Raw genomic sequence first — 19415 nt, 5'->3', positions numbered from 1 at the left:
CACATAAGCAGATACAAACACATAGAGAGTGGTGTAAAAATACATTAAACTCAACTGGGAAATAGATTAGACAGGTTAAACAGGGAAAGTGGGATTTAAGAGGGAATGTAGGATAGGAGAGGGAATAGTCATAATCTCACAAATGCAGAAAAGTAGAAATACTCAACATGTCATTTACTGATTATAATAATGTATACTGAAGAAACTTATATTCAATAAAAGGCCTTTAAAGAAAGAATTGAAAAATAGAGACTAAATAACAATCGTAGAGAATTGGTAGGTCAGACCAAATTACAAGAAGAAACAGAAAATTTCATCAAAGAAAATTACAACATAACAAAACTCATGAAATGCAGCTAGAATAGTCCTCAAGTATCTAATAACTGTTAACTAATAAATAGCATGGCAAGATGTCCAATTAGTCCCTTCCAACACTGAAATTGAGTGATTATAGGATTCTTGTATGCATCTCTCTCTCCACTCAGAAGACACCACTTTAGTGAAGTATCTCATCTCCTTACTGCAACACCTAGATGTTTCTGAGTTTTTTTTTTTTAAGGGTTTCCATATTAAAGAGAAATTAGATTTTGGTCCAAGGGGGAAAAATCAGGAACAATGAATACAAGCAATCAAGATGCAACAGTTTCTAAAAATTAAGCTGTCCAGAAGTGGAATGGGCTGCCTCAGAAGACAACAGGTTCTTACTCACTTCAAGAGGATGCTGGATGAGCAAGTGCTGGCTGTTATATCAGGGCTTCCTTCTGGTATAAGCTGGACTTGATGACCAATCAACTGACTTCCAACTCTACATTCTATGACTTATGGTGAAAAGGGTTGGTGGCTCACACATTCAATATTTCTGCATCTTAGTAACACTTTCCATTATCCACTTAAAAGTCTAAAATTTGGATACAAGCCCGCCACTTTGAAGTCCTGTATTTTCAGACATATTGCAATTAGTGAAAACATGACACTAATCCCAACCCCAAAGTATATGTAATAACATTCCTATCTATAATATCTCCACATTCAAGCCACACATATTTTCACTGAAATATTCTTAATATATACAAATCTACTTGATACTCATAGGTTACTTATTTATACTATATAAATTCCATTTAATCTGTTAGGAAGGTTTCCCAGTATTTTCAGCAGAAAAGCTTACCCTTATTTATTTTCTTTCGAAAAGAAAGTCTGTGAAAATTGATTCTTTAAAAATTAATGATCTATTAGTCAGAGATCCTAAACCCGAAAAGCTGACTTTTTGATGATTTAGTGAATATTTGCTACACCTGTTATATGCAGAGTACTCAATAAGGAGGAACAGTACTCAGGAATCCCCTCTTGAAAGAGGCAAACTGTTCATTTTTTTGTCTTTGTATCCTCAGCTCCCACCACATAGGAGACACAATAAATACTTATTAATTAATTGATTTGTACATAGAGAATATAGAAGACATGGCTCCTGGCCTCAATAAATTTGTAAGCTACCTAGAGAGAAAACAAAGTTATGAAATGACGTATGAACATTTACAAAATAACAAATCAGTAAATATGTTATAAAATGATCTGAATACAGAAACACTGAGGGGACATTTAGTAAAAGACTAATTTGGCAGGATTAATAAGGGAAGCCTTTCTGGAAGAGGCAGAGCTGGAAGTGAACGAAGTAAGAGATACGAATTGGCAAAAAGATGAGACTTTTCCAGGAAAGGAAAAGATCTTTCCAAAGGAGAATTTTCATTCCAAAGAATCTCAATGTGCTTTATAAATGCTCTCATTGAGAGTCAATTATTAATATATTATGAATCAGAGCTAGGGGATATAAAAATGAAGATAGTATCAGTAAATAATATTCTAGAATCCAGCTTAAATCCTGAAATAAACTGGATGAAAACAACTCAGGTTAAGAACCAAGGGGAGAAGGTCATACATATAAAATGAAAATAAAGCAAATAAATTGTCACCTAATTCCTAAGGATGCAAAAACAACTGTTCATCTGTGAAAACATTCAATGTAAGGGCCATATAAGGTTTAGATTCTAATATGACAGTGCTACACTGCTAAAATATATCTTAAATGGGACTTACATGGAAACCAGTAGATAATCTTAAGAAAAAAATAAAAGCACTTGTTGGATTCTAGCCAAGTCCTTTTTTGGGGGGTAATGTCTTTTCTAAGTTTAGGAAATATCTCACCCATACAACTGTTAAGAAGAGGACAAATGTACCTTTCCATGACAGCCAGGCATTCTTTTCTCCAAGTAAATCGGCTACCTCGCCGTAGTCTGAAGGTACCAGATGTTGCAGTGACTGGAGGAGGTGTCTGTCTCCATTCTGGGTCTTCTACTGGAATGGGAGCAGGCCTCATACTTAGAGTAGCACCTAAAATAAAAACAGTATTTCTTAACAGAATGGAGATTTTTTTTTTTGGTCCTTACAAATGCTAAGAAAATTATGCCATGTAATCCAGGAACAAATATACCATATGCTTCTGTCCTATCCTTCCATTTCATTCCTGAGCCATTAACATACTATCTTATAATACCTAGCTTACATTTACTTACATTTTTAAGGTCGCAAAGTACTTTTCACACATTATCTTACTTGATACTCATGACCACCCTGTAGGATAAGTACTATTATTACCCCCATTGTACATGTGAGGATTCTGACCCCCCCTTTTAATTTTATTTAAATAATATAACTTTAGGATTAAGATGTTCATATTTTGGAAGGGAGTTTGCCCCATCTTTCCAAAGAAATCTTAATCCCCCTTGGGCAAAACCAATCTAGATTGCTCTACATTATTTAACAGAAGGACCAGAATTTAAGAATATCTTGAAGGACCTAAGTAAATTTTTGTGTAAAATGCCATACCTGTTCTCCTAGTGCTAAATGATGGGCTCAACTTTACACCTCAGACTGAGAATAAGGAATTCTGATTTTTTTTACCTAGTAATAATTCTATTATTTAACTTTTCCCTTAATAAACAACTATTAATTGTTACAATTAAATATAGTAAGAGGAAGAACCGTAAAAACGGTTTGTGGAAATTCTTCTTAATATACTACAGGATTATTTTAAATTTTTACATTTGGAACCTTTCATTTACCTCCTCAGGTATTTTTCTTATTAAGGTTTTAAGAAATAAAACCTCATTAATAGACTCCATTAATAAAAAAAAAAAGTGCAACAGGAAGGGGCCATTTTTTTCTCGGCAAATCCTTTCTTCTGAGACATTGCTAACTAAACGAGCATGAGATGTTTTTAAATGTCAAGTACGTTAGAAGAAATATAAACATTTGATATACTAATTACAAGTCATCTTTGTCAATTCATTAAATCAAATTTGATTGGACCACTAATCAGCACTTTGCTGACCAAATTCCTATTACCATAGGTACTGAATATATTAAATATATTTTTAGAAATTATAATTCAAAATTTTCACTGTCAGACTAGTCTTTTTATCAAATGGCCTGAATTAGTTATTTGTTTGTATATTTCTCTTAGAATGCAAGCTTGGGGTAAGTAGGAATTATTTCATCCTTTATACTTGTATTTCCAGTGTCTAACACAGGGCCTGGTATGTAGTAGATGCTTTAAAAAATTCTCATTTTCTTAAAGTGTATTTTTATAAATTTTAATGTGTTTTGTTTTTATATAACCTACATTTATAGATTACTCTCACCTTGTAAGGGATCTTGTTACAAAGTAAAACAATAAAGTAAAACAAATACTATTATATCATTTAAAAGTGTAATAACCCCACACTATACTTCAACCTCTCCATACTTCTCTAATTTTTAAAAAGTTAACACAAACCTATTTTTTTCTTCCTCCAATCCTCTACCACATTGGGAAAAAAAAGAGAAACAAAATTCCTATAATAAATATGCATAGTCAAGCAAAACAAATTTATTTAACAATGGTATACAAAAATATATTTCTTTCTCCACATGCTAAAATTCATCACTTCTCCATGATGGATAGCATGCTTTATCATCCATTCACTGGAATCATGAATAGTCACTGTAATGATAAAAGCTCTTACAGCTTTCAAGGCTGTTTTTGTAGTGTTGTTATTTTATAAATTGTTCTCCTACTTCTATTCATCTTATTCTTCACCAGTAAGTGAAAGCCTCCGAAATTATTCATTTTTATAATGATGTCATACTATAAATTGTTATACTGGTTCTGCTCAATTCACTTCGCATCAGTTCATTAATTCCTATTTCTGTTTGAAATCATGTATTTCTTCATTTCTTATAGCACAATAATACTATCACAACCTTAATTGTTTGATACCTCTTAGTTTCTAATTTTTTTTCTACCACAAAAAGAGCTGCTATCCATATTTTTGAACATAAAAGGGTCTACTTTTCCTTTGATCTCTTTTGGGCATAGGCTGTGGTGGTATTCCTGGGTCAAAGGGAACACATTTTAGTAGGTGCTTAATATGTTCTTTTATTGACAGAAAGATATCTTATTGTGTAATCTGGTATGCTTTTCTATAGGTAGTTCCTTCCCAAAACATATACATATGAAAATCTTATCTCAAATGCTAAAGGCCTGAGGGGTTGACTACAGTGAGTTTCCTTCACCAGAGTCAAATGAAAATAGAGAACAGGATTATTTTATTGACTACTGCCAGCTGGGAATAATGCCTTGAACACAGTATATTACAACAAATGTTTTGTGAATTAATCTCAATGTGCCTAGCAGATCAGACATATATAATCAAAATTGTACATTTTATCTCCTGGCCATTTTATCTTTACCCCTTGTTTGGTCAAGAACTCTTCTGTCCATTAACAATAAGGCTAATAATAACAGGTAGCACTAAAATAGCACTTTATGTTGTGCAAAACACTTCACATGTTATCCTATTTGATCTTCACAATAATCTTGTGGGGTAGATGGTATTATTATCTCTATTTTATAGAAGAAACTAATACTGAGAAAGATTCAGTGACCTGTCTAGAATTAAACATATAACTAAGTTTCTAAGGTCACATTTGAACTCAAGTATTTCTAATTACATGTCCATCACTCTATCCACCATACCACAGATTGAAAAGGTATCTCCTTCCCTGTGCCTCTAACTTATTTATGACATAACCTTTTACAATCTAAGTATCCTGTATTAATTTAGAGATTTTACGGCACTATATAATGTTGAGTTCTTTATCTGAATTAAATCCCAGCCAGACAGCTCTACAATTCTACTAGTAATTTTAAAAGACTACGTTACCTCTGTAACCAAAATCTTTGAACCACAAACAGAACCCACAAAGTGACAGAGAGAAACAAATCTCCTGCTAAAGGAAACCCGGAAGGCCAGCAGGAAGGGTCCATCACAGCTTGCTGGGAGCCATGGGCAGTTCAGCCTGAGCCACAGGTTTAGCCCTAGAGTGGCTCTGCCCAGCTGCAGCTGGAGTAGACTTCACAAGAATAAATTACCAGCAGCTGTAGCAGTTTCCAGACTTCTCAATCCACAAATGCCAAAGACAAAGTATAAGGTCAGTGTGGAACTTGTTAGAACACGGGGAGTGAGGTCCGGCTGCTTCCCCTGGGGTGAGAAGCAGAGGAGGTGTGATGGATGCCACATGGCTGCTTTCAGAGCTCCTGGCCTGCACATTGAAGGGGGATCAAGCTACCATTCAGAGGCTAAATGATCTTGCTTTGACCTGCTTGCATCCGGATCACAGTCTTTCATGGTGGTCTGGGGGTGTGTGACCACTGAACCAGAGCATGTGGTGGCTGTAGAGAGGGCACCCATCTAATAGCTCTGGCAGCTGCACAAACCCCAGAAATTTGGGACACAGCTCTCTCCATTCTACCATGGCAAAGAGCTTGAAAGTCAAGTAATTGGCTGACAATATGAGCAAGCAAAGGCAGCACAAACAGATGAAGAATCCTTTTTTGGGGATAAAAAAGATCAAGGCATGGAGCAAGAGGAAGATATCGAAGTCAGAACTCCTGCATCAAAATCCTTCACAAAAAATATGAATTGGTTACAGGCCATGGAGGGAGCTCAAGAAGGATTTTGAAAATCAAGTAAGAGAAGTGCAGGAAAAACTGGGAAGAAAAATGAGAATGATGCAAGAAAATCATGAAATGTGAGCCAAAAGCCTGCTAAAGGAGACCCAAAAATACACTGAAGAAAATAACACCTTAAAAAATAGACTAACTCAAATATCAAAAGAGGCATAAAAAACTAATGAGGGGATGAAGAATGCTTTAAAAAGTCAAATTTGCCCAATGGAAAAGGAATTTCAAAAACTCACTGAAGAGAATAACTCCTTCAAAATTATATTGGAGCAATTGGAAGCTAATATGAGAAATCAAGATACTATAAAACATATCCAAACAAATGAAAAAAATAGAAGCAATGTGAAACATCTCACTTGAAAAACCACTGATCTGGAAAACAGATACAGGAGAGATCATTTAAAAAATTATTGTTCTACCTGAGAGCCATGCTCAAAAAAAAAAAAAAAGAGTCTAGACACCATCTTTCAAGAAATTATCAAGCAAAACTGCCGATATTCTAGAACCAGAAGGCAAAATAGAAATTGAAAGAATTCATCGATTGCCTCTTGAAAAAGATCCCAAAAAGAAAACTCTTAGGAATATTATAGCCAAATTCCAGAGTTCCCAGGTCAAGGAGAAAATACTGCAAGCAGTCAGGAAGAAACAATTTGAGTAATGTGGAAACACACAATTTGAGTAATGTGGAAACACAATCAGGATAATACAAGACCTAGAAGCTTCTACATTAAGGGATCCAAAGGCTCGAAACATGATATTCCAGAGGTCAAAGGAGCTAGGACTAAAACCAAGAAATCACCTACCCAGCAAAACCGAGTATAATGCTACAGGGAAAAATATGGTTATTTAATGAAATAGAGGACTTTCAAGCATTCTTGATGAAAAAACCTGAGCTGAACAGAATATTTGACCTTTAAATACAAGAAACAAGAGAAGCATGAGAAGGTAAACAGGAAAAAGAAACTACAAGGAACTTAATTAAAATTGAACTATTTATATTTCTATATGGAAAAATGATAATTATAACTCATGAGACTTTTTGCAGTATAGGATAGCTGAAAGGAATATATATGTATGTATAGGAGGATGTATGTGTATATAAATATATATGTGAGTGTGGGCATTTATATGTTTATGTTATATAGTCAGAGGGCACAGGATGAGTTGAATATGAAGGGACGATATCTAAAAAATAAAATTAAGAGGTGAGAGGAATTTATTGGGAGAAGAAGAAAGGGAGAAACAGATTAGGGTAAATTATCTCATATAAAAGAGGAAAAAGAAAACCGTTACAATGGAGGGGAAAAGCAGGAAGGTGAAAGGGAATGGGACAGCCTGATTCTCATGGAATTTGGCCTAAGGAGGGAATAACATACACACTTAATTGGGTATCTTACCCTACAGGATAGGGGGGAGGATAGAAAGGAGCGCAGACTGGGGGAGAGGGTAGTTAGAAGCAAACATTTTTGAAAAGAGATAGGGTCAAAGGAAAAAATAGATTAAGTGGGGGGGCGGGATAGGATGGAGGCAAATACAGTTAATCTTTCACAATATAACTATGATGGAAATGATTTGGGTAACTACGCATGTACAATCTATATTGAATTGCTTATCTTCTCAGTGGGGGTGGGTGAGGAGGGAAGAAGGGTAGAACATCTGGAATTCAAAATTTTAAAAACAAATGTTTAAAAATTGTTTTTTTACATGCAACTGGGAAATAAGATATACAGGCACTGAGGTATAGAAACCCATCTTGCCATACTATAAAGTTTAGGGGAATGAAGGGGGAGGATATAAGAGAGAACGGATTGGGGAAGGGGTATTCAGTAGGCTTGTTGTTTTGGGGTGGGGGTAGGGGAAAGACAGGGAGAGAAAACAGTGTAACTCAAAATCTTGTGGAAATGAATGTTCAAAACTAAAAATAAATTTAAAAAAGATGTGTACTTAAATTGTACCACAGATAAACTTTTCTATTTTTTTAAATCAGTAATAAATAGTTTTGATGATTACTCCTTTCCATAATAGCTTGTAATGTGGTACTGTAAGGGCTCCTTCCTTACCACTTAAAAAAAAAAATCTTTTAAGATCCTTGACCTTTTGTTCCTCTAGAAAAATTTTGCTCTTTTCTCCCCTAATTCTATAATGTAATCTTTTGGTAGTTTGGCATGGCAATGATTAAGCAAATTAAATTATGTCATATCATCATTTTTATTTTATTGGCCTAGCCCAGTCTTAAGAAATTAATATTTCTCCAATTATTTATGTAGGTCTTTATTTGTGTAGAGGTTATTTTGAAGTAGCATTCATATAATTCCTGTGTGTTCTGAGCCAGGAGAATCCCAAATATTTTTTAACAGCTGATAGTTATTTGAGTGATATTTTATTTTTTACCTTCTTTGCTGAGTTGTGTTGGTAAAATATAGAAAGCCTGGTTATTTGTGTGGGTTTATTTTATATCTTGCTTTATTAAAGGTATTGTTTCAACTATTTTTTTGTTAAATTAAGTTTTTTAAAAAAATAGGCCAGCATATCATCTACAAAAGTGTTAATATTACTTCTTCTTTACCTATGTTTATTTCCTCAATTTCTTTTTCTTGTCCTGTTGCTATGATTAGCATTTCAATAACTATATTAAACAATTATAATGGCAATAGACATTTTTGCTTCCTGATCTTATTTTATTGCAAAAACCTCTAACATTTCTCCATTATAGATGATAGTGGCTCTTGGATTTAGATAAATAATGTCTACCATATTAAGGAAAGGTTTATTTATTCCTATGTTTTTACCGTTTGTTTTAAACAGAAATAGTTATCATATTTCGCAAAAGTTTTTCTCCCTTCTATTGATATAATCACAATCACATCATTTAGATATGGTCTATCATACTTTTTCTAACATTGGACCCAAATTTATATTGCTGGTATGAGTCCAAACAGATGATAGTATGAAACCTTATAGAATATGTTGCTGTATCCAAAAGGGAAATATTTTATTCAATAATTTTATCCTGAAATTTATTAGGGATAGTGGGAGTCCTGTATTCCTTCTAAGTGGTAGATGCTAAAACCTGTATGATCCTCAAAGTGCTACGTGGTACTTGACTTCATCCTTTCAGATAGTTTATAACATTTTCTCCTTGACCTGGGAGGTCTAGATTTTGGGTATAATATTCCTGAGAGTTTTCATTTTGGGCTTTCATTCAGGATCTGACCAGTAGATTCTTTCAGTTTCTACTTTGCCCTCTGGTTCTAAGATATCTGGGAAATCTTCCTTTACAATTTCTTGAAAGGTGATATCTAGACCATTTTTTGGTCATGGCTTTCAGGTAGTTCAATAATTCTTAATTTATCTCTTAATTTTCCAGGTCGATTAGTGGGTTTTTTTTCCTATTAAGTATTTCATATTTTCTTCTATTTTTTTTAGTCTTCTGATTTTGTTTTATTTCTTGATATTTAATGGAATCATTAGCTTCCACCTGGCCAATTCTAATTTTTAAAGAATTTTCTTCAGTAATGTTTTGTACCTCTTTTACCAATCTATCAATTATCTTTTCATAATTTTCTTGCATAGCTCTTATTTCTTTCCCCATTTTTTTCATTGTCACTCTTATTTGGTTTTTAAAATCACTAAAAAAACAAAACAAAAATAAAACCTCCTTAAATATTCTAGGAAATCTTGTTGGGCTTGTGTCTAATCTGTGCTTATAGTTATTTTCAAGACATTGTCTTCTGTGTTTTGAACTTCCCTGTTATCACAGTAACTCTTTATTGTCAGGTTCTTTTTTGGTTTGCTCATTTTTCTAGCTTCTTGACTTTGGACTATATGGGTTCTGTTGTCTACTCAAGGAGAAGGAAGGAATGTCTGGTCTGAGTTTTTGTCTTTTTCTGTCCTGTTGCTTTCAAAGCTCAGTCTGAGCATACTTTAAGTTTTCAGTGTTTCCAAAGTGGTGTAATATTGGGATAGGTCTTTTCATTGCCCTCCTGGTATGAGCTCTAGCAAGTTCCTGATCTAGGTTTGAGTCTGTTGGCTTAGGGGTGGTTGAGTTTCAGTAGATTGCTGCTGGTTCAGTCACTGTGAACCTTTTGGGAGGATCTGCAGGTTAAGGATGACTAAACTGCTGGCTCCCTTTTGGCCTTGATCTCTTGCCTGGTTATTCCACTGCAGACTTATGTGTGAGACTAAAGGTTGGCACTGAATCGCTACTTTGTCCTTGGGCTCAGAACTATACAGCTAAGTTTCTGGAACTTGATCCTTGCTTCACATATAGCTAGATCTGCTCTATTGTGACCATTACCCTCTGCCCTGGCAACGTGACCCAGAACTGGGTAATGGGCGATAGATCTTTCAAATGGTATGCATTCCTGCTCCCAGTGCTAGTTCAGGGATCCCCTGGGAATTCTTTTTGTCATGGTGCTTGCTGCCCTGGTGTTCAGTCTGAGCTGTCTTATAATTTCTGGGTGTTGGAATACTTGCCAGCCTCCTCTACTCACCTACCCAAACTCCCACCTCCATCCACAGACATCTCTATCTTCCTAAGCTGGCATGGGCTGAAAAAATGATTCACTGTGACTTTTCCTTGGCTTCTGTGACCAGAATTTGGACTGGAGAATTTTCTAGATTTTTGTAGAGGAGATTTGCTAGATGAGCTGGGCAAAAATACTTCCTCTCATTTTGCCATCTAGACTACCCCTCAGAATTTGTTTTCTCTTCTATTTTCCACAGAGGTTGTTATAAACCTTTTCTTATTGCCTCAAACTTCTCATACCTCCTCCTAACCTACATCAGCTAAGGACGTCAATTCTTATTTTTCTCAGAAAATGTAAGTCCATTCACTGAAGGCTCCCTTTTCTTCCTTAAAACAGCCAGAAATTATACCTTGCTCCAGTCTTCGGTAATATAGGAAAGTTCTTCTTACAAAGCCAACTGGTATATCAACATGGCAGTGATTTCTGAACTGCTAAATTTGGTAGGCTTTTATCTCTCACCATTCTTCTTGACCTCTCTGAAGCATGTGTCACTGTAGAACACCCTATCCAACTGGATACCTTTATCTTTGCAAAGTTTTCACTAGTCTTCAAGTTCTCCTATTATCTGCCTGCCTCCTTTTACTCAGTTTCCTTTGTTGATTCAACATCTAAAGCACATCCCCTCATTTCAAGTATAGCCCCCAAGCTCTGACTGGAGGTATCTGCTATTCTATTCTCTATATTTTATTATTTGCTAATCTCTTCAGTTCCATGGATATAATCAACATCTTTATGCTGATGATTTCCAAATGCACATATACAGCTCTGACCTCTCTCTTAAGCTTAAGGAAAACATATATAACTACCCATTCTAAACTAAATGTCCTGTAGTTGTTTCAAATGAACATATCCAAAACACAATTCATTATCTTTACTATGAAATCTACCCCCCCTTTTGTTTTTGTTTTAAGAAATATCCCAGATGTGTTGGGATATATTTTTTTTTATTAATTTGTTTGTTTCCTTTTAGTTTACAGGATTCAATTCCACAATTCCTTGAGTTTCACATTTTGTCCCCCTCCCTCCCCTCCCTGCACATGGCGGCTTATAGTCAAGTATAGGATCTGTAAATACTTTCACATTATACATTAGTCAGATTATAAGGACGGATTGTACCAGCTGGAATGAAAAATGGTAAAGAGGAAATAAAAACAAATAAGAGAAGGAAAAAGATCAGGTATTTTGCTTCCACCTGGATATAAACTTAGTTCTTTCTAGTTCTTTCTCTGGATGCACATATTTCTCTCCATCATGAGTCTTTTGGGATTGACTTATATCAGTGCATTGCTGAGAAGAGTCCAATCTATCAAAGTTGGTCATCACACATACGTTGTGTCTGTAATTGTGTACAAATTTCTCCTGGTTCTACTCTTCTCACTCAGCATCAGTTCTTTTAAGCCTCTCCAGGTAAATATGAAGACCGTCTGCTCTTTGTTTCTTATAGCACAACAGTATTCCATAACACGCATATACCACAACTTGTTCAGCCATTCCCCAATTGATGGGCACCCCCTTAATTTCCAATTCTTTGCTACCACAAAAAGAGCTGCTATAAACATTTTTGTACATATGGGTCTTTCTCTCATTTCTATGATCTCTTTGGGATATAACCCTAGGAGTGGTATTGCTGGATCAAAGGGTATGAAAGTATTTATAGCCCTTTGGGCATAATTCCAGATTGCTCTCCAGAAAGGCTAGATCAGTTCACAACTCCACCAGCAACGCATTAGTGTTCCAATTTGCCCACATCCTCTCCAGCATTTGTCATTTTCCTGTTTTGTCATCTTAGCCAATCTGACTGGTGAGATGTGGTACCTCAGAGTTGTTTTGATTTGCATTTCTCTAATCAATAGTGAATTAGAGCATTTCTTCATGTGCTTATAGATAGCTTTAATTTCTTTCTCTGAAAATTGCTTATTCCTATCCTTTGACCATTTATCAATTGGGGAATGACTGGTATTCTTATAAATTTGACTCAATTCTCTGTATGTTTTAGAAATGAGTCCTTTGTCAGTGATAGGTTGTAAAGATTCTTTCCCAATTTCCCACCTCCCTCTTAATCTTGGTTACATTGGCTTTGTTTGTACAGAAACTTTTCAATTTCATGTAGTCAAAATTATCCATTTTACATTTTATAATGTTCTCTAATTCTTGTTTAGTCATAAAGTCTTTCCCTCTCCACAAGTCTGACAGGTAAACTATTCCTTGTTTTAGGAGACTGCTTACAGTATCAACCTTTATACCTAGATCATGAACCCATTTAGACTTGATTTTGGTATATGTTGTAAGATAATGGTCTATGCCCAGTTTCTGCCATACTATATTCCAGTTTTCCCAGCAGTTTTTGTCAAATAGTGAGTTCTTATCCCCAAAACCAGGGTCTGGAGGTTTATCAAACAATAAATTACTATAGTCATTGACTTCTGAATCTCGTGTGCCTAATCTATTCCATTGATCCACTCCTCTATTCCTCAGCCAGTACCAAGTAGTTTTGATGACTGCTGCTTTATAATACAGATTGAAATCTGGTATAGCTAGGCCACCTTCCCTAGCATTTCTTTTTATTAATTCCCTTGATATTCTGGACTGTTTATTCTTCCAAATGAATTTGTTACTATTTTTTCTAGCTCTATAAAGTAGTTTTTTGGTAAGTTAATTGGTATGGCACTAAATATATAATTTAATTTAGGTAAAATTGTCATTTTTATTATATTAGCTCGACCCAGCCATGAGCATTTGATGTCTTTCCGATTAGTTATATCTGACTTTATTTGTGTGAAAAGTGTTTTGTAGTTATGATCATACAGGTCCTGGGTTTGTTTTGGCAGGTAGATTCCCAAATATTTTATAATGTCTACAGTAACTTTAAATGGGATTTCTCTTTCTATCTCTTGCTGCTGAATTTCATTGGAAATATATAGGAATGCAAGAGGATTTATGTGGGTTTATTTTATATCCTGCAACTTTGCCAAATTTATTTATTGTCTCAAGTAGTTTTTTACTTGATTCTCTAAGTATATCATCTGCGAAGAGTGATAGCTTGGTCTCTTCTTTGCCTAATTTGATTCCTTTGATTTCTTTTTCTTCTCTAATTGCTACTGCTCACATTTCTAGTACCAGATTGAATAAGAGGGGTGATAGTGGACACCCTTGTTTCACCCCTGATCTTATGGGAAATGCTTCTAGCTTCTCCCCATTACATATAATACTTGCTGATGGCTTTAAATAGATGCTACCTATTATTTTAAGGAAGGCCCCATTTATTCTACCCCCCCCCTTTTGTGACCATCCCTATTTCTTTTGAGAATGGCAGCATTCCTTCTTTTAGTTACTCAGGTTCACAACTTAGGTGGAACTCCTAAATGCCTATATCATTTCTAGCATTCTGTCTTTGGCATCCAGTTCCTTATCATTATGCACCAGCTACCATTTTAGTACAGAACTTCTGCCTCCTGCCTGGAGTATTATAATGCCCTTCTAATTGTCTAACCTGCCTCAGCTCTTATGACTCTAATCCATTTTCAAAATCTTGTTAAAAGTGTTTTTCCTTAAGCACACATCTAACCACGTCATTCTCCTAGTCAATAAACTTTAGCGGCTTCCTAAGTTCAATTATAAATTCCTCAGTTTGACTTTTAAAGTTCTTTTACAACTTAACTACAACCAACCTTTCTAGTCTTAATATATTACTCTCCTCCTTGAACCCAAAGCCTAGCCAATCTAGTATTTTTGCTGCCCCTACTCAAGGCTGTTCACCTCCTAGACTTTGTGCTGGCAGTTCCCCATGCCTAAAACAGAATCCCTTATTTCCTCTAAGACTGCTAAAGCTATATTACACATCAAGCCTGCTAGTATTTCCCCTCTCCTAAACTGCTATATATTTATTTCATATATATTTATCTATTTTTCTGCCCTCCAATCCCTTATAAACTTGAAAGCTCCTTAAAAAGAGCTTTACTTTTGTGTTTATGTTCCTAGAGTCTCTCATGTAGAATTCCTAGACTTCAGCTGAAAGTTTAATAAGTGATTGTTGACTGTCTGATTGATAGAAATGCTCTCCTGTTACCAAAAGTCTTACAGGCATCTAAAGTGTACCCTTTTCTGCTGTTCTGAAACACTATGATTTTTGGTATTTATATGTTCCTTATACTACTTGATTAGTACAACATATTTATGTATGGGATTTTACTAAACATTTTACCTGAAAATGCTTCCATTAAAATGTACTTTAATAAAGAAACATTCAGAAAGTTCCACTAAAATGAAGGGATGATTTTATTTTTCCCTTCCGGTTACTATTAGATAAGAATAAACTACCAAAATGGGGAAGGATTAAGAGTGATAATACCTCTGATGGACAGGTTCATTTGGCTAGTACATGCCAAGGTGAGAGATGGCAAGTCCAACCCCATCTACTTTAGTGTACAAAGGCACTGATATCCTATTCCTGCTGCAGTTGGGGAACCCAATGACCCTGATCTCAATTCCAATTCCTTCCCTAGCTAAAGAATAGGACTAAACTGTATCCCTACCAAGGATATCATAAATGCTGTTTCTCAGAATCATGTTCTTCTGTCAATATTCACTCTACAAAAACAAACCCAACCTTTAGGAAAAGGGTTCTAGAGTATCCACCCAGTGATTATGACTCACAGCATTTTCTTGAAAGTTTCTAGTTAAACTACCAATACATCATTCAGAGCTACACATTCAACAAGAATAAAATGCGAGTCAGGAAGATAGGATGAAGACATTACTTTAATATCTATATTGTTTCTATGTAACACATTCATATGTATACGTGTGTGTGTGTGTGTGTGTGTGTGTGTATGTATAAAGGCAGAATGGCACAGTGGATAGAGCACTGGCATCAGAGCCAGGCAGACCTAGATTCAAGCCCTGCTTTTGATATAAACTGCCAGTGGGACCTTGAGCAAATCACTTAAACTCTTAGTGTTCTAAGCTGTAGGACTATAAGGTGCAGAGAACAAACAAACAAATAAAAAATAGTATTTATATAGCATTTAAGGTATATTGAGTGCTTTTAAACATGGTCTTAGTTTGATCCCCACAAATGCTGAATTATTTTTATTCTTATTTTACAGATGAGAAAACTGAGGCAGAGAAAGGTTAAGTGACCTACCCACAGTCACAATGCTAGAAGGTTTGGCAGGAAGGTATTAGGCAGAATTTGAACTCAGATCTTCCCCAATCGAAGTCAAGTATTCTATTCAATGAAACACTAGATTGTATCCCTACAGAGAATTTCCTAATCTGAGAGATTACATATTAATGAAATTACAGGTCTAGGCCCTTTCTCCATTCTATACATTTACTTACTTTTTGATGGTCACATTTAGGTATCTCCCAGAGATAAAATATTTTCACATGGCAAAAGATTACATATTATATTAGTTACACAAGAGGAAAATATTCTAAGTTCTGCCAATATTTGGTTGAAGGATAAAGGAAAAAGTAACTAAAAAAATAACAAAGTTTGAAGTCTGGCATTAACGGAAACCAATGCATTACTGATAAAAGCTCTCTTAAGAACCTGAAAAGGTGTTTTCCTGCAACCGTTGTTCTCTTGTTTCATTTATCATCAAAGTAGTTATTACTCAGACTTTAATTCTCTTTCACTAGGTAGATAGAGATTTGTAGTTCATTTGGGATGAGGGCTATCTGAAGCTAGTAGAAGAAATAAGGGAACAAGGTTGGGAGAAATTAATGAGGTAAGGGAGTTACAATCTTGAATACCCATATGGTTATAATTTAAGCTATCAGGCAAACAAATGTAGTTAACAATATGGAAAAAAACTTTAGTACCTGTTTAACTAATTAGGATCTAGTAATTGAGAAGTATTAAAATGGCTGACACTGAAATTCTGGCCTGTTTGTACTTTATTAAATAATAAATGCTTGTTGACTGACAAATAGAATTACTAGGCATTCTGTCTCTCTTATGACATCTGAACAGCCTTTGCCAAGGGGATGAAAGATATAATTAATTTGGCAATTGTATTTCATGAACACTTCTAGACCCCATCACTGCTGTATACTCGGTAATCTCTCATTTTCTGAGGTTCACATCATGTAGGTATATCATCCTAGCCAAAGCTTGAAGGCAATTATGTACTGACCTTCAAGTCATTCTTCTTCCACTCAGGGATTCCAGTGACTGTGCTTAAACTTTTCCGCCACCCTAAATTTTGCCTCTCTTCTTGAAATTTCAATGTACATGCAGATATCACCAAAGTTTATCTGACTCTCCACTCCACCTTAGTCATACACTATGTTCTACCTTTAATCTTATCATTCCCCACAAGGCATGCAAGCAGGCAACAAGCATTTATTAAATGCTTACTATGTACACCTGAGGAAACCAAGGCCCAGAGCGATTAACTGACTTTCTTTCCCTGGGTTAGTTACAGAGATGGAAAATGGCAGAAAAAGGATTTGAACCCAAGTCCTCTCATCAAAGCTAGCACTCTTTTTCTTAAGTTTCCAATTTCTGGCTAGGAAAACATCACCTAACCAATCACCCAGGTTTACAACCTCAGGGTCATCCTCAATTTTATACTTCTCCCTCATCTCCCATAACCAATAAACTGGCAAGTCTTGTTGATTCTACCTCCACAACAGTTTTAGCAATTTACTCTTTCTCTATTCACATAGCCAGGAAGCCCTAGTTCAGAAGCTTATCACCTCTTGCTAGAAGGTGCAACAGCTTCCTAATTGGTTGTTGAAATCCCAATCTTATTCCCTTCTAACCTATCTTCCACATAGCTACCAAAGTGATGTTCCTAAAGCTCTGCTCTGATAGCATTACCCTATTTAAGAGGCTTCAGTGACTCTCTATAGAACCCACAATAAAATATAAACCCTTTTTAAAGTCCTTTATAATCTGTATCTAACTTGTCTTTCCAAACTAATTTCCCCACTAATGATCAATGTCCATGTATTAAATGCCTATTATGTGCCAAGGACTGTAGTAAACAATGGGGATAAGAAGAAAGAACAGAAACAGTCCTTATCCTGAGACTTATACTTGGATTTTTTTTAAGTCCAAATTATGTCATTTGCTTTAACAATGTTTTACAGATCTTCCTTTTCAATTCTAAGTGTACAGGCTACTCTTCTCTGTATTTTCTTCAGGTAGTTGCAATTCCAACCATTATCCTTTTCCTCCATTTGAATCTTAAAATGATCACATAAAGATTTAATTAGATTTTAACCAAAGAAGACAAAACCCTGAAAAGACAAAACATATTACATTCTAGGGTTGTTGTGAGGATCAAATGAAAATGTGTATGTAGTATGAAAAGTATGTGGAATATTTTGCAAACTGTAATGTAGTGTAATGTGTTATTATTTAACAAATCAGATAACATACATCAAATTCTTTGGAAATTTTAAACATATCTATATCTAGCACTTCACTGCTACTGGGATTGGAAAAGCTCCTGTCAATTCTAATGAGTCGAGAGCAAAATAACAGTCTGGGAGATAAAGATATTTTTTGCATTTTGGCTGTAACAGTTGATAATAGGGGAACAAGTTGTCAGGAATTCCTCCCTCCCTTCTGCTCTTGGGATTTCTTTGACCTGTCAAATCCTCCATGGCAAAAATTCTTAGAACCTGAGAATCTGAAGGCAATGAGGAGTGACTGGAGGTGATTGTGCAAAGTGACATGATGAAATTGGTATTTTTGGGAGAAGAAACTTGCTGGAAGTTTGTAAAACCGACTGAAGGGGGAGACATATTAGAAACAGAAAGACCAGCTTAGGTTAAATGGTTTAATTCTGGCACTAGATTGGTAGTAGTGACAAATTTGAAGGGAGAAACATCAGGGATATTTCAAAGGAATAGCCCACAATGGTTTTGTGGTCAACAGGGGTTACAGAAGGGTAATTGAAGGTTCACTGGATAAGCAGGGCTCTTGAAGCTTGGACAACAGTGGTTGATGGTTAGGGGAGAAGGAAACTTTGGTAACATAGGCTACAAGGTAGCTGATTATACATGGGAGATAGAGGGTAAGAAAGTCAAAGACGAATTTCCAAGATTTTAATTCCTACTGATTAAGAGCTTCAACAAAAACAACAAAACTGAAAGAGGAAGTTACTCTAAAGGAATCTGCTGAATTCTATCAGATATACTGGTTTCAAATTGACAGTAAGAAACCTAATAGCAAATTCTTTTAGGTAATTAAATTTGGAATTAGAGATCAGAGTAATCACCAATTCAATAAACAGATACCATGCACTAGTATTGCAGAAACAAAGAAAAATAGTTCTTCCCTTTGAAAAACTTGAATTCTATAGGTCAGGGCTAGAAACTCAGGTTTGAGTATCATTAGCAAGCAGATAATAGTTGGGTGCTTATAGTCTTTAATAGATATTTTGTACCTACTTATGTATTAGCTCCCTAATTAGAATGTAAGCTCCTTGAGGAAAGGAGTGGAAGTTGTTTTGCTTTTTTCCCCCCTTTTAAAAAATTTTTATTTTTGACTTAAACACCAGAACACAAATTCAGAATAGAGAAAAGATAAAAAAACATATAAACTTAAATACAAAGTAAGAAAAAAATGTCATGTGCATAGCACAACATCAGATTCAAAATATGTAACAAAAACTTTTCATTTCATAAGAGTCTGTATAAATAATACACCTTGTGTTAAGAACTGCCCATCTTTTCCTTGGGAAGTTTTCTTTTGTTCTCTGCTGTGCACTTTTTAACTTTGTTCTCCCCCACCCCCAAGGCTACAATTAAGTTTGGATTTCTCTCTCTCTCTCTCTCTCTCTCTCTCTCTCTCTCTCTCTCTCTCT

General features: G+C 35.3%; 1 protein-coding gene across 7 annotated transcripts in view; it reads right to left on the bottom strand.

Moving 5' to 3' along the window:
• HMBOX1 (homeobox containing 1) overlaps window positions 1-19415 on the bottom strand; it is a 288374-nt gene that overhangs the window by 72909 nt on the left and 196050 nt on the right. For all 7 annotated transcript variants that reach the window (XR_011165992.1, XM_069075647.1, XM_069075649.1 and 4 more), the window contains one exon: window positions 2235-2388. Coding sequence is in view for 6 of the 7 variants with exons in the window: in XM_069075647.1 (XP_068931748.1) it covers window positions 2235-2388 (154 nt within the window). In the remaining variant the exon portion in view is untranslated. The remainder of the gene's footprint in view (window positions 1-2234; window positions 2389-19415) is intronic.

Source organism: Petaurus breviceps, unplaced genomic scaffold (genome assembly GCF_028583685.1).
Source record: "Petaurus breviceps papuanus isolate PSGF00001 unplaced genomic scaffold, PetGlider_PUasm1.0 90919, whole genome shotgun sequence".
NCBI lineage: Eukaryota > Metazoa > Chordata > Mammalia > Diprotodontia > Petauridae > Petaurus > Petaurus breviceps.
Note: the sequence above shows the minus strand (reverse complement) of the source record. Positions and strands in the feature narration are given on the sequence as shown.